Source organism: Sparus aurata, chromosome 10 (genome assembly GCF_900880675.1).
Source record: "Sparus aurata chromosome 10, fSpaAur1.1, whole genome shotgun sequence".
In the NCBI taxonomy this organism is placed as follows: Eukaryota; Metazoa; Chordata; class Actinopteri; order Spariformes; family Sparidae; genus Sparus; species Sparus aurata.
In genome coordinates, this window is record NC_044196.1 from 23934648 (window position 1) to 23950197 (window position 15550).

The 15550-nt window shown below is 41.3% G+C and overlaps 1 protein-coding gene across 2 annotated transcripts in view; it reads left to right on the forward strand.

Moving 5' to 3' along the window:
• The window catches only part of mta2 (metastasis associated 1 family, member 2), a 50813-nt gene extending 36602 nt beyond the window's left edge, over positions 1 to 14211 (forward strand). Inside the window, exons 4-18 of one of the 2 annotated variants that reach the window (XR_003985534.1) lie at positions 1530 to 1647; positions 2429 to 2492; positions 3011 to 3128; positions 3241 to 3343; positions 4056 to 4155; positions 5985 to 6173; positions 6314 to 6388; positions 6476 to 6534; positions 6631 to 6731; positions 7875 to 8014; positions 9157 to 9385; positions 9683 to 9772; positions 10038 to 10156; positions 10545 to 10629; positions 10890 to 11032. Coding sequence is in view for 1 of the 2 variants with exons in the window: in XM_030430413.1 (XP_030286273.1) it covers positions 1530 to 1647; positions 2429 to 2492; positions 3011 to 3128; positions 3241 to 3343; positions 4056 to 4155; positions 5985 to 6173; positions 6314 to 6388; positions 6476 to 6534; positions 6631 to 6731; positions 7875 to 8014; positions 9157 to 9385; positions 9683 to 9772; positions 10038 to 10156; positions 10890 to 11032; positions 11336 to 11489 (1802 nt within the window). In the remaining variant the exon portion in view is untranslated. Of the gene's footprint in view, positions 1 to 1529; positions 1648 to 2428; positions 2493 to 3010; positions 3129 to 3240; positions 3344 to 4055; positions 4156 to 5984; positions 6174 to 6313; positions 6389 to 6475; positions 6535 to 6630; positions 6732 to 7874; positions 8015 to 9156; positions 9386 to 9682; positions 9773 to 10037; positions 10157 to 10544; positions 10630 to 10889; positions 11033 to 11335 lie in introns of those variants that run through there. The other variant, XM_030430413.1, reaches the window with a different exon arrangement.
• The last annotated feature ends 1339 nt before the right edge of the window (positions 14212 to 15550 follow it).

Genomic DNA, 15550 nt, shown 5'->3' on the forward strand with positions numbered 1-15550 from the left:
TATATATATATATATATTTTATTTTTTTATTTTTTTTTTTACATAAAAAAAACCCCCAAAAAAACGAACTTTGGAAATTTAATAATCGATTCATAATCGTCAGTATTATAATCGCGATTAATCGATTATCGATTTTTTCCACCACCCCTAGTTTCATGCCTGTCAACACGCAATATTTATTGAAATTATAATGAAGCTTCTTTGCTCACCCAGAAAGCACCTCTGTGTTCAATCCTTTCAGGGTCATTGCTGCTGATAACAATAATGTAATCATTGTGTAGTGTTGTGGTACTGTGAAACAGATATATTATCTGAGATGGTTATTGTATTGTTAATTATGTGAATAAAATACCTGATACACGTTCCAGCCTACAGTGTAATCTGTTCTCTGCATTTGGCCACTCGTCAGCATTTGAAGGTTTTGATTTTTAATCAGCAGCCCCATTCACACTGCCGTTTGCATGCGGGGATCCTGCGCCAATTCTCCGCACCCCCCTCTGTGTGAAAGTTTCAGATGCGGAGAGGGGGTAAATTTCGCTCCGGCGCTGATCCGCCTCTGGAGGTAGTATCAGGGCCGCATTATTGGTGAGCCGTCCCAGTGTGAACGGATGATCCGGAGGCGCGGAGCGGGGGGCGTGTCGGTCTGACTAGTCTGATAACTGCACAGGTCCTTCACTCAACTAAATACAGAGAAATGTCTCACAAAGCAATGTTACAGGACCGAACAAAAGTAACGTAGTAACTGTAACTGTCTTTGGCAACTTATATGAGGAAAACAAATACCACAGCTGTACGTGGAGAGCGCCTGTCCTCCTGCCTGTCCTACCAAATCTTCCTCACATTTCTGCTCAAAAAACCGTCGACCGTCAGCCCTCCGGACCGAGACTTCAGGGAACTTTCCCCCAGAAAAGAGCCTCCGTCCCCGCGAGTGCCAGAGTCAGACAGCGTCCTGTTTACTGATGGTGATTATGTATAATTCTGTAATTTAGCGCGAAAAACTTAACTCCATCACTTTCCAGGATGTTTGGTGGGTCAGGATCTCAATCACTACACATTATAACAGCATCTATATGATTACAAACTGTCCGCGGGTTTGGATTAACAGAGGGGAACACCTGGGGGAAACACCGACTTCATCAACATGACGTGTACCGTCGCGCCTCTTTAGGAGCCGCAGCGCCAGCTTTCTGTGTGAATTACACACGTGAAGGCGGAGATGCTTCGCTCTGTGTGAATCACCATCGGCGGAGAATTGGCGAACCACCGCTCCGAAGATAATGCGGAGACGCTGTGTAAAAAGGGCTAGGAATTATCAGTTATGTGGATAGAATGACTTGGTGGGTAATGACACTTATTAGAATAAGTAGAACAGCCCGGTCATTCAGAAAGAGACATCACTTTATTGTAATGAAGCAGGCAGCCAGCGGGACGTATTTGAATTCTGTATGTCTTCTTTTATTTTGTGACCATGAATGATGTTTGTCATCTCAGTAGAGAACGGGGCTGATGCTGATGTGTTTGTGTTGTAGGAGAATTCGAGGAGGAGTCAAAGCAGCCGACGCTTTCTGAACAACAGAAACACCAGCTCAAACATAGAGAACTCTTCCTGTCTCGACAGTTTGAATCTCTACCCGCTACTCACATACGGTATATATTTTCTACCAGCAGCTGTAGTTTAGTTTGAATCTACGCACCTGCCATGCACAGTTGGGACTGAACTGCTGGGTAAATGGTCCTTGCTGCAGTCATTTAAAGCAGTGATGTGTTCTGTCCCCACACAGGCCATCCCTGTTTATTCCCTCTTTAGAAAGAGCTGTTGCCCATGGTGTTCAGTTGTTGATGAGTGATTGCTAGAAAGATGCCATAGAGACTTAGTCATACCAACACATTACAAAATATAAGTATGTTGGACTCAGTCTGTATTGTTTGTTTTATTACTTAAATCTTTAGGTCAGGATGTCAGTGGATATGATAAGAATGGCAAATAGACCAAAGAAGTATTTTTTTATACTTGGAACAGTAGGTAATTCTAAAATAGATTTAACAGATTTAACTTGTGTTGAACTTGTTATGTATGTTTTAATGTGTATAATCCATCCCTTTGAAACATGCACTCCCTTTTTTAATCAGAAAAAAATGAGCTGTTTCAGCTTTCTATATTTGATGGATAAACTCCAAAAACACTACAGGGTCACAAAGTCAGAGACCACTGATCAAAATACTTCTATCATGCATTTGTGTTTTTTAATGTAATACTATTTTTTGCATTGCAAATGATAATATCAGCTTTACACTGAAAAGTGCTTGATTCTTGTTGGCTGTGGTGTTAAATTTATTTAAGTCTTTGCATCAAACATTTATTTTTACCTTTGAGACCATAGAGAATCTGTCCATCTTTGTCTCTGAATGCTCCCCTGTATCTCCTCAGGGGAAAATGCAACGTCACCCTCCTTAATGAAACAGATGTCTTGGTTGGCTACCTGGATAAAGAGGTAAGACACCATCTGTATATTCCATGTTTTCATTTTTCACATTATAAAAAGACAGGTGCAGTAAATGAATAGTTGGAAATGCGCATTTGGCAAGCAGCTGTTAAATCTTGTAGTGGTCGACCGATATGTGTTTTTCCTAGCCGATACTGATTATTGGTAATCAAAGAGACAGATAACTGATAATTGGAACCAATATAGATTTACCAGAAAAATAAAAGACACTTTTTTAACACTTACTAGTTACTTTGCCTATCAACATAAATAACCTGAATCTACAATTACTTGTGATGTGTAACCAATCAGATAGTGTTGTGGGTGGGACATAAAGCAGACCCACAGAGTGGAGACAGGATGCTGCATCAGAGCCAAAGTTTTAGATTTCGAAATTCATTTGTTTTATTAGCAAGCAGACACGAAAACACAGATACCACAGAAAAATGCTGAATAGTGGCCCCTATAATCGGCCCCGAGACCGATAATCGTTTTACCCCTAATCTTCTGCTGTGTTTTCTATCCAGGACTGTTTCTTCTACTCGCTGGTTTTTGACCCTGTCCAGAAGACCCTGCTGGCAGACCAGGGCGAGATCCGGGTGGGCTCTAAGTACCAGGCAGAGATCCCTGACAAGCTTGCTGAGGGTGAGTTGCAGATAACTGACAAGCTTAGGTTTGACTATTTAATCACTAGGTGAGCTGTTGTCATCTTTAAAGCAGAAACGGTAAAGAGTTCAGCACTTCCTCCTTGTATCAGGTGAATCAGACAACAGGGTCCAGGAGAAGCTGGAGACCAAGGTGTGGGACCCCAACAACCAGCTCAAAGATCCTCAGATCGACCAGTTCCTGGTGGTGGCAAGGTAACACTTCCCTGCCATCTGTCACCCAGTTGCATCATCATTGCTACCATAACAGCTTTTCTAGAGGAAATGGATAAATTGACAACAAGTTTTACATTCTCCTAGAAAAAACATATTTTTCATGGTGACACATGCATCATGTGTTGTTGGCAGGAGCTTAAGATAAGATTGTTTTAGTCTAGTGTGACTGGTGAGCAGCATATCAGTAACTGTCACACAGACCTCTGCCCTGGATGTATCAGAGGTGTTCATTCAATTCAGGGTAAAGATACATAACACGTTTATTAGGTATGAATTTAACACTAGTTTAGCAATGAGAAGATGATATTACAGCAGTGTATGGTGGTGCAGCAATAAATCTATAATAAGTTACTCCTTTTCGGATATGTAAACAGAATTTATAGTTTTCAGTTTCTGTTTACTTTGTTATACTTTGTTATTTTCAATTTCTTATTTTCATTTGTCTTTTTTTTCTTTATGACTGTCCATTAGTGTATGATAATTTTGTTTTTTACATATTCGAAATAAACTACCTTAACAAAAAAAGAAAAAAAAAGTTTGCTTTTGGAGGGAATCATCCTGTTGTCCATAAATTAGTCTAAGAGCCAAACACTCCATCTAGTGGTCATTTAATGAACATTCAGCACTACATACACTACCCCATAACCATACTACTATATCCTCCTCCGACATCAGTGTCTGTTTATTTCAGAGCTGTGGGGACATTTGCTCGGGCCCTCGACTGCAGCAGCTCCATCCGTCAGCCGAGCCTCCATATGAGTGCAGCTGCAGCCTCAAGAGACATTACACTGGTGAGACTACTGACTGTGTCTGTGTGTGTGTGTGTGTGTGTGTGTGCGCGCGCACAAGCTTGTTTTCCTTACTATACTATACAAGAGTGCTGCAAATAGAAATCCCAAATCCAGAAACTGGTGAGCATTCTTGAACTGCTGCTTTCTGCTTCTTGAAGTCAATGGGTTGAATAAGGGTGCTCTGGTCAGGATTTTCAGGGTGCAATCACCAGTTGCTGGAAGCAGTATTTTTTTTATTACATTTTAGGGCATTTAGCAGACACTTTTGTCCAAAGCGACTTACAATAAGTAATGCATACATTCATACACTGATGGCGGTGGCTACCTTGCAAGGTGACGACCAGCACATCAGGAGTAGTTTGGGGGTTCAGTATCTTGCCCAAGAACACTTCGACATGCAGACCAGGGAATTGAACCAGTGACCTTTTGATAACAAGATGCTGGCTCTACACCTGACCCACAGCCGTCCAGTACTGGCCGATACTGATCAAAAGGACTTTTTTTTTTTTTTACTTTATCATCACCTACAATTGTTACAATAGTTATTAGTGGCATAGGAAAATCACCGTTCATGAATAATTACATTTATTATACATACATTTTAAGAAATGGGTTTAAAACAAATTGAAGTTCTTTAAACTGAAAAAGAGATTCAAGAAAAAGTAGAGTTATTAAAGTCTAATGTGTCTCAGTCTTTGTACTGAGGTGTTTGTGCCCAGAAGCCAATACTCCATCCCATGGAGTACTTGGTTACTTCAGATTGATAAAATGTACACTGATGTTAAGCGCCTGTAATTCCAAACTTAAAGTACTTTAACCTCCAAACTGTATTCAGTTAAAAATGTGTTGACACATTTAACTGCAATTCACAGTTTAACAAACGTTACTATGTTGTAATTACGCTGTTAGCTGTGAGCTCTGTCAACTGTTAGCTCTCATGATGTAGGGCTCAAAACAAATGGTGTCACATCGTCCTGTCCCTTGGGGATGACAGAAAATGCAGTTATTGTGAACAGACAATCCCAAATGATAAACGGAATGAACTACTTCCGACTACAATGTAGCGCGTCTTCTCACGCTGTTACCATGGTGATCTGTCTCTCCACAGTGCTGTATCAGAGCTAGTTACAAACACTGGCTGGCCTCTTAGCGCAAGGGCTGATTTTATGAGAACTGTGCGCACTACCGTTCCATCTATCCCTTGAGTCACAAACAGCTGGCTGGACCTTGCAAATGCGTTGTACTGATTAAACCAAGAGGGCACTGAAAGCTAGTGAGCTTTTAGCAGTGCTGTGTGGCTGTGTGCACAGAGAAAATGTCTTCCAATCAAACTTTTCACAACGTATATTGACCTTTTTGTGAATTTTAAAGCGTTAACCTTACAAAGAGGTGGCTAAATGAGACTACAGAGGTTGTTGGGGACATTCAATGTCAATACATGGAGTCTTTTGTTTTTTATCTGTCATTTTGTAAGATTTCATGTGAGTATTGTCCTACCTGTCCTAATCTAGTTTTTAGAGTAGTTTATGTCATCCTTACCATTTTCATGAGTGTTGTCATGACTGTTTACCAGTCAACCTCAAACTAACACACTTGGGGCGTGGGGACAGCTAATATTACAGTGAAGCAAAACTGCTCGGTTTACTTGTGTCAGGCCCAATAATCAGGTACCTCTGGCCACGATACTTACTGTAATACTAGTGGTACCAGTCTGTGTTTAGAAGTGTGTATGGCCTCGTATGGTAGGGTGGGTAAATATATAGACTGGTGTCTGTGATGATGAAGCTCTAATGTTCCACCACTCATCCCTACCCTCTCTCTGCTCTCAGTTCCATGCAATGGACACGTTGCAGAAGAACAACTATGACTTGGCCAAAGCCATGTCCACCCTGGTTCCTCAGGGGGGGCCGGTGCTGTGCCGCGATGAGATGGAGGAGTGGAGTGCCTCAGAGGCCATGCTGTTTGAAGAGGCTCTGGAGAAATACGGCAAAGACTTCAACGACATCCGCCAGGACTTTGTAAGCTCTTCTTTCCTGTCGTCTTTTACCGCGACGGTAGACACTCAATTAGTGGGGATATTGAATTCAATATATAAAACTGTCCTGTATATACCCTTTATGTGGAGTTCTGGTTCAATAGATGTTTTCCTCTCCTTCAGCTGCCCTGGAAGTCTCTAGCCAGTGTGGTCCAGTTTTACTACATGTGGAAGACTACCGACCGCTACATCCAACAGGTAGGTCTACATTTAGTCCCAAAATAGTTTGATTTGGGTTAACCTGGAGCTAAAGCCTTTTGTCATTCTTTGGTTTCTCTTTATCAGAAACGACTAAAAGCAGCGGAGGCAGACAGTAAGCTGAAGCAGGTGTACATCCCTACCTAGTGAGTATGACTGTGAACTGCTAGACAAAGTAGCTTCCATGAGTATGACCTGAGTAACTCACTCTTCTTTCCACTCTCCACTCCTCACTTCACCAGCACCAAACCCAACCCCAACCAGATCATGGTTCCAGGCAGTAAACCTGGCATGAACGGGGCAGCAGGTTTTCAGAAAGGACTCAGCTGTGAGAGCTGCCACAGTAAGTCTACACTCTGAACAAAGGGTTCCATGATGACAGTTTTTGTACGTTCAGTTGCAGACAGATGACATTTCTGAGAAAAAAAAGTTGAATTGTTTTCTATCAGCTACAGTTCAGTAGTTACTTCCTTTTCCAACTGAACAATATCACTGCAGACTTTGGTGTCACTCTGGACTCCATCTTAAAGTGAAACTCTCGCCAAAATTAGACTTTTTTTGTGAATGTCTATGAGTCAAACCTTTGTGTAAAAGCATAGTTACGACAAAGAGGCAATTTTAAGATTTACCGTATTTTCATTTTTGGGTCAAACTCATTTTCAATGGGAGTGTTTGGGGCAAATTTGCGATGGCATTAAAATCGCTTTTTTTAAAACACTAAGAAGGCTCGACACAACATGAAACTTTGCTTGTAGTATTACCAGTGTCTCTACACATGAACAAGAGCATTGAGAACATTGTTTGTGTACACAGAGTACAAAGAAAAAAAGAACGTTTTTGAATAACTCACCTTAGCAGTAGCTTGTTCCGCTAGCCGCCGTCATGACTACTATTTCCGGCATTTGATTTTAGTATTGTTTCTTATATGAGACTCCTTTTTCAACTTCAATATTGTTTTTCGCTTACGACAAAACAATGAATTATTCGTGCATTTATATGGAACTAAGCTTAAGAAGCTGTCCACCTGAACTCATCTCCATGTTACCTCACATTCGGAAATCCACACTTCTCACTGGCAGGACGGCAAGAAACATCTGCAAATGTGAGTTGTCCAAAAACTCTCTTTCTAGTAAACTCTGTGTACACAATGTTTTCAATGCTCGTGTTCATGTGTAGAGACCCTGGTGATACTACGAGCAAAGTTTCATGTTGTGCCGAGCCTTCCTAGTGTTTTAAATATAGCGATTTTGATGCTATCGCTATTTGCCCCAAGCCCTCCCATTTAAAATGACTTTGACCCAAAAACGAAAATACAGTAAATCTTAAAAGTGCCTCTTTCGTTGTAATTATGCTTTTATACGAAGGTTTCACTCATATACATTCACAAAAAAGACTACGTTGCATTTTGGCGAGAGTTTCACTTTAAAGCAGTGCAGCTCACAAAAAGATGTGAGCAAAAACGCATTTTCTCCTTCCACCAACGTAGCGGCCCAGTCTCCTCAGTGGTATGCCTGGGGACCTCCTAATATGCAGTGCAGATTGTGCGCCTCCTGTTGGAACTACTGGAAGAAGTATGGAGGCCTGAAGACCCCTACACAGCTAGAGGGCGCTGCTAGAGCTGGCTCCGTAAGTCTCCTTTCTCAGTCTTATTACCTTAAAGAAGGTTTTTCAATTGATGATAAATTTGAGTAACTAGTGCAGTGCCCGTAAGAAAAATGTATTCCTATAGAAAAGTGGGAGGTTAAGCAGCTTTTTCATGGATGGCCAAATGAGGCTGTGTTTGAAGTTGGGACGTCAGGGATATTTAGGTTTGTTGGGAAATCCGATATTCCAGGGTTTAATTGGCCGTTTTTGACTATTAAAAATTATTTACTTGGTGTCATTTTTTTTTAGCACAACCTCACATGTGACTGTAGAGTTATTTTTTTTATTTTGACATACTGTATTAACACAATGGACCTAAAATCACAAAAAAACATAAAATTCTAGTAGAAAAAGTTAGATTTTTTTACCGTGAAAACCACAAATATGTTTACAAACCATTTTTTATTATAATATAAACAACAATTTATATTTGCATTGTATGTGCATACATTTTAAAAATGTACAAAGTTACATGTAACTATTTACATTCAAATGCAGGCAATGCTCATTCAGCAGTCTCCTAATTGTTTTGACTCCACTTTGTTGTCCGTGCGTCTCCGGATCTCCTCAGACCCGAACAGACTCGATCCGGACTCTTTTAGTCTCATTAATCCACAACAGTCAGTTTAGATGCACAGAACAGAACGGGACCGAACCGCCGGCAAAATCCCGGTCCAGCTCGCGCCGCTGCAGGTATAAAGTCTGCTTGTTTCTTAAGGTGGGGGGTCGTGGTGGGCTCTGCAGTGATTGGCTCTGGTGCGCGCGTGGCTACGGTGTGCGTGATTGGCTCTGGTGCGCACGTGACTGTGGTGGCTTTGGTGGACAATGTTCGTGGAATTTGTAAAGCATTTATGAAATAATTTCGGAAATAACGGTATCATTGCAATCCAAACAAATGCGAAATGGCACACCCTTGAACCACGCAGCAGCCATGTTGAAACTCTCAGGTCAGTCTGATCCTGATCCGCAGAGATATTTGAGGAATACACACACACACACACACACACAGACAGACAGAGGTTACTTGCTTTTATAGAGAGATAAACAAGGGTTGACAACTCAGAATTACATGTGTCATGGTATAGTTGCATCCCTCATGATGTCTCTTCTTCCTCTCCATCCAGGAGTCAGGACCCCGCGGTCACATGACACGTCAGGAGGTCCAGGGCATGTCACCATTCACTCGCAACGAGGGTCGAGCCAAACTGCTGGCCAAGAACCGCCAGACGTTCATCCTGCAGACCACCAAGCTGACCCGCATCGCTCGCCGGGTGTGTGAGGACATTCTGCAGCCTCGCCGTGCGGCACGGCGGCCCTACGCCTCCATCAACGCCAATGCCGTCAAAGCTGAGTGTATGTACACACATTCATTAACACTACTCTGGTTTCCATAAAGAAGCCTATTATTAATATGATTATACAGACTTTATGTGACCCCATCATATGTACATTTTTCATTTTGTGAGTCCCCAATGCTCTTTTCTAGACTGCTATCAAGTTAGGGTTGAGGATGTTCAGTCATATCACATGCTTTGATTTTCAACTGTTATTCATGTGTTTAAATGTTCTGTGTGAACCAGCACATTGAACAAGCTGCTTTATCTAAACTACACTAGAGAAATATGTGATTTGAAATGTCTGTATCCTCAGGTATGATCCGGCTGCCCAAAGCCACAAAAACTCCTTTAAAGAGCAAGGTGGTGCCTCGACAGTCACTGGCCACCATAGTGAAGGATTTAGGTAAGAACACATCATGTGGCATCATCATCCAATTTTTAGGGGTGCTTTGGATAGAAATAGCAGTATTGCTCCTGATAAGCAAGTCAGCGCCTTGCGTGGTAGCAGCTTCTGCTATATGGTTTATGAATGTGTGTGTGTGTCTCAGTGTGTTGCGGCATGTATTGTAGTAGTAGGTCGACTCGAAAAGCACTGTATAAACACAGGACGTATATGTGTGCCTTATCTGTCCTTCCTCCAGTCTGATCGGTTGTTGTTGTTTCTCCAGCCATCTCAGCTCCTCTGAAACTGAAGGCATCTAGAGGACCCCCAACACCCATCAACAGGAATCAGGCCAGCCAGCCTCGTGTGGGCCAAAGCCTACTGGGAAAGAGAGGTTTTGACAGCGTCAGTATTCTGCACAAACACACATTCATGTTCTTTTTGTTTGGAATACGCCTGCTGACAGGAGCTGAATCAAACCGTCAACTTGCCTGACAAGCAGTATGCACAACACGGTCTTGAGATTCGGGATTTGTGTGTCTTAGCTTCTCTGTCACCTACAGTTACTTTGTGAATCTTTTCTGCATAGGAGATACACGTGTGTATCATGATTCCAGCATCAGACCACAGTATACCACGTAGTAACTACCACAACACAAAGAACCAGCTCCAACCAACTAAGCAAGTGTTTCACACACATAACTAGGGCAGGCTGCCCAAGTGTACCAACGGCAGCCTAAATATATTTTGCAACCAATTTTAGCATTTTTTTTTTTTACTTCTATTTTTCTAGTTTCTTTCAACTTTATAAAACATCCTGCAGACAAAGAAAGTCAACTGAGCAGACACATTCTTTGAGAGAGAAACAGAAAGTTGTGGTAAGTCGGTGTGTGCACATTAATGCTTACAATTACAGCAACACTTTGTAGGCAGACTTTAAAGGAGATTGTGAAAAAGATTGCGTTTCATTCTTAGGTCAAATACCAATTCCCCTTTTTGCTCCTGAGACAAGCACATCTTTCTGAATTATAAATGTTCATCTGTACTGAAGATGCATCACACTTTCCTTGTCTTGCTCTTTTTCTATTGGTGAAAAAACACGGTTGATTCAACTTCTTGATCTTTCATTGGTTCACAGGCTACAGGGGTGCCCTACCCAGCCAATGGGAGGCCGTACACTTCAGGTATGAGGACCACCTCTCAGTCGGTCATCAAGAGGCAGAAGGTCAGCCAGGGCGAGGCACCCAACCCTGTGGTATTTGTGGCTACAAAGGACACCAGGTACATTTTACTTACTGTGTCAGTAGAATTCTGTAATGTGGAGGACAAAGCACCGCCTACAACATAATGTGTTGGTTCTTTTATCTGTCACACCGCACAACTAACCCGTGTCCATGTGTATTCGGTGTCATCGTTATGGATGTTACCAAGTTGTAACTCACTGCTCACTGCCTTCATCAACGGGTAGTCAGCTGATTGTAACATTACTTTGTCAAACTTGTGTTGTAGCCGACACAGAGAATCTTGCCTTAGAGGTGAAGTATTGGACTTGTAAGTGATGTCCTGGTGCTCTCTTTCGACCAGGGCTCTGAGGAAACATTTGACCCAGTCAGAGATGCGTCGGGCAGCGAGGAAGCCTCATCTCTTGGTTCGGATCAAGCTGCCACTGCCCCCTCGCTCCCTGGCCATGCCCCTGCTCCCCTCCAGCACCAGCGAACCCATTGTCCTGGAGGACTGAAGAGAAGGGACTTGGGGATCTTTCAACAGGACACGGGGGTCGGATGGGAGGTGGAGAAGGGCGGGTCTGTGCTCAAGCCATCACTTAACAGGCAGCACATTACGGCATACCAGTAGTCTTTATTTTCCCTCTTTTCAGTGTCATTTTTCTTTAGCCCTCTGTTACTTCCCAAAAGTTGTGTGTAACACACACACAAACATACACACACACACACACACACACACACAAATAACTGTACATTTCCATGAAGTTGAACACACACTTCAACACGCTGAAACTCACACAACTTTGGCTTTGTAGTATTTTATTGCAGATCCAGAATTATTTTGGTCCCCTGTTCAATGCCATCTGTTTTTAAATGTGTAATTTAAATCAAGATATATCGCATCCTGAAACAATGGTGATAAAGCACACTTTGTTTTTCCTTCATGTCTCTATCTTTGTGTAAATATATGCATCATTTAAGGGGGGGGGGGGCACCCACAGTATGTAAGGAGAACAGGGGGTGGGCAGGTGGAAATGGGACCATCGTAGCAGGCCAAAGGTGGAATCTGAGTTGGCTATTTTCACTCGTACACTTCTTTACTCCATTTTCAGCAGGGAAAAATCTGACTAGCTGTCGATTGTAGCTTTTTGACAGTACACATGTTCATTTGGAAGTTGAGAAGACTACTTAACACGGCTGCTCTCAGGCAGTTTGAACACCATGTTTGATCCATATACAGCCATTTCATTTTTCTCTGTAATTTGTCAGCTTTTCCCATCATCTGTTTGTAGACAAACACAAGCCTGTTAAAGGGGTTAATAAATCCCCAGGGTTTCATCCCATCTGAATCTAATGATTTCCTCTGTTTTATGGAAAGTCTATCAAGTGAGCACAAAACAACTAGAGCAGTGTGAAAGTCAATGTTAGACAGTGTGCAGAGAGAGAAGTGAAGGTAGAATTTGACATAAAAGTAGGTTGTTGTTTTCTCACTGTGGTCAAAGCTGATTGTCTAGTTTCGGTATGTATCACTCATACAAAATCAAAACTGTCACCCTGTTAGATGCTCACTAAATTATCTCAGGGCTGGAACAAACCATATTGCTATTCTAAATTAATCTGCCAGATAGCTTTTAATGATAGGCTTATGGTTACATTCACTAAAAAAAAAGAAAATTCAATTGTTATGCCGATGGAAAGTCAGGTGAAGTTTTGTAGTCCACAAAACATATCTGGGGCTTCACAGCAAAACAGCATTGCAGCATTCTAAACACCTCAAGTAGATCGAGACTTTAAACATAAAAAACAAACCATGAACAGCTCCAACCAGTTTGTCCAGTGTAATCCAAGTTAACAGTAGCCCAGAGAACCCAAATGAACTTGAGAATATGTTATTAACACAATTTTTAAAGCTGGAATGTTTACTTTAGCTGGTAGGCTGAAAGTGTTAGTGTGCATCTCGACTGAAAATGCTTATATTTGTTTTGTCCTCACTTGTGCTCAGTACCATCTCCACCTTCACACCACAGTAGTCATTTTTTACAGGCATCTCCTGTCACTTGATCCCCACTTTTAGGCAGTTTAAAGAGAAAAGTGTCCCGACTCCTCCTGTTCTCCTGACCTCATCCCAAGAAGTCCGAACAGGCAATCTGTAATCAAAGGGGAGAGGGTCATCATTGGAGTCTGTCTGCGTAAATTAAAATTACTGTGCTTTTCATTGAGTTGCTCATATGAATGTGTGACTTGCTGTGATGAGCGAACACATTTCACTTAGTGGTACTATGTCTGAGTCTGCAAGAATCCAAAACGAAGCCATAATGTGCAAAAATAAAATGTTGTCGTCCATTATGAAGAGACTCTTTGATCTTGAGGTAATGTCTCAATTAAAGCCACAGTATTTCTGACAATGTGCTGTTTGGTTGGTTAGAATGAAACTGATACAAAAGAAAAACTATAGGTGTGTTAATAATGCAGCAAATATGTAGACGCACGGAAGAAATAAGGGCCAAAAATGAAGTTCTAAAATGTATGTTACGGATTGCAAAAAGAGTCTGAGATTAGAGTTGTATTGATTCATTCAGAGCTTTATTCATACAGCCTTAATCCTCTTCTGGGAGTGTCTGGTGATGCAGAACAGAAGTGATTTTTTTGGATTGTGGCTGGGTTTGAAGACGATGTGAAAGGAATCTTCAACTGTCTCAACTTTTGCTTGGTTTATTTTTGTTCCCTGTGTTTGTACTGTTATGAAAGGGTGAGTACTAAAAGTAAGTTGTTAATTGGATAATTATAATGCCTGTGAATCAACTCAAGTGAGGGGTTCCACTGGTTTTATAAGAAAGTTTGGTCCCAATGTGGGCTTTGTAATATTTCTCGGAGAAAAAAAGAAATTGAAGTGTTGAGTTTGTAGCAAATACTAATCTGTGGAAAGAAAAGAGGAAAACTGGCATATTTTAAACTTTTTTACATCTAAACTGTGTAATTCTGCTCCAGTATTTTGGAGACTGCTCTAATAGGCTACTGTACATGTGAAACATTGCTCTCCATCATAGTGTGGGTGGGGTGGTCATTTAAACCCAGAGGCAACATTCAAAAGGGACAGGGTGCTGATTTTTGTATGATGGAGAGACAGACATGCTACAATTTAAACTTTTTCTCAAGTGTTTTTTATTCCAATGTCTCTGTATCCTTTAATGTATCTTGATAAGAAAAGAAATAAAGATTTTTTTTTCTTCGTGGTCAGTCATGGGCTCTTTGTCAACTGTGTTTCTCTCATGTTCACAATATTGCTATACCACTATCTCCATTCCAAAGCTCTGCAGTTCCACATAACTGTTCAACATCATAGTCTGCCTCCAGCCTACCAGTGCTCACACCACCTCACCATTTTAATGTTTTCTTTACAACTTTGAACCCCGTAGATTAGGAAGAGGCCTCAGAGACTGTGTGAGGAGATCACTATTGAGAGTGGCCATTGTCTGAAGGACAAACAGGATTCCCTGGCTAATGGGACATACTGTGTATAAGTCATGATGCATGGGTGCTTCTGTACTTGTGGCTTCATAGCTGTTGAAAAAAAAACTCACAAAGACATCTGGGGATGAAAGGCATACTGTAGAAAAACCTGCAGCACCCTCAAAGGGAATTGCCACTGGGGAAACGCTATTTAATTTCATCAAGACTACAAGCACAGACAGAGGAGCACCTTTTTCTAGTGAGTCCAAATCTTAATGAAACTTGATAGAGAGAGCGTCGTAAAAAGTACAAAAAGTCATACCAAGTCATAGTAAAAGTAAAGATATTGTTAGAAAATAAAAATGAAAGTCATCCATACAAAGAGTACTTGAGTAAGTCATAATGTATCTGTATTAAACATACTTGAGTATCAAAGTAGCCTAAAAGTGAAGGTAAAATATGCATTATTTTATATGAATGTTTATTCTGTATTCTATGGGTTGGCTGATTATTGGCCTATCTGATTATCAGATCCGATATTTAGATAAATATAAACAAATACGGGGTGCCGTTTAGCTCAGTTGGTAGAGTAGGCATCCCATGTGCAGAGGCTTTGTCCTCGCTGCGGCGGCCCCGGGTTTGAGTCCTGGCCTGGGCGCCCTTTGCCGCGTGTCTCTCCCCCTCTCTCTCATCCTGTTTCCTTTCATATCTTAAGCTGTACTATCAATAAAGCCGATAATAGGCCAAAAATATATATATATAAACAAATGCATTTTAAACTGCGTTACTTTCTGCAAAGTAACTAGCAATTAACGTTAATTAAACAAGTGTGACTAAAAAGTACTATATTTGCCTCTGTAATGTATTGGAGTGGAAGTATAAAGTAGCAGAAAAACTACTAACAACTTTTAGAAATACTCAAAGATGCACCTATGTGCAGCACTTGAATAGATCTATTAAGTTACATTCCATCAGTGGATTGAGCTGCATCTTCAGCCTGACATGGGTCTATGTTTTTTAAAGCTTAAAGGGATATTCCGGTGTAAATTTAATCCATGTTCTAACAAACCGTGACACCGAGTAGGACCCCCCCTCAAGAGATAAAGTTTGCAGACCGCTAGGTTAC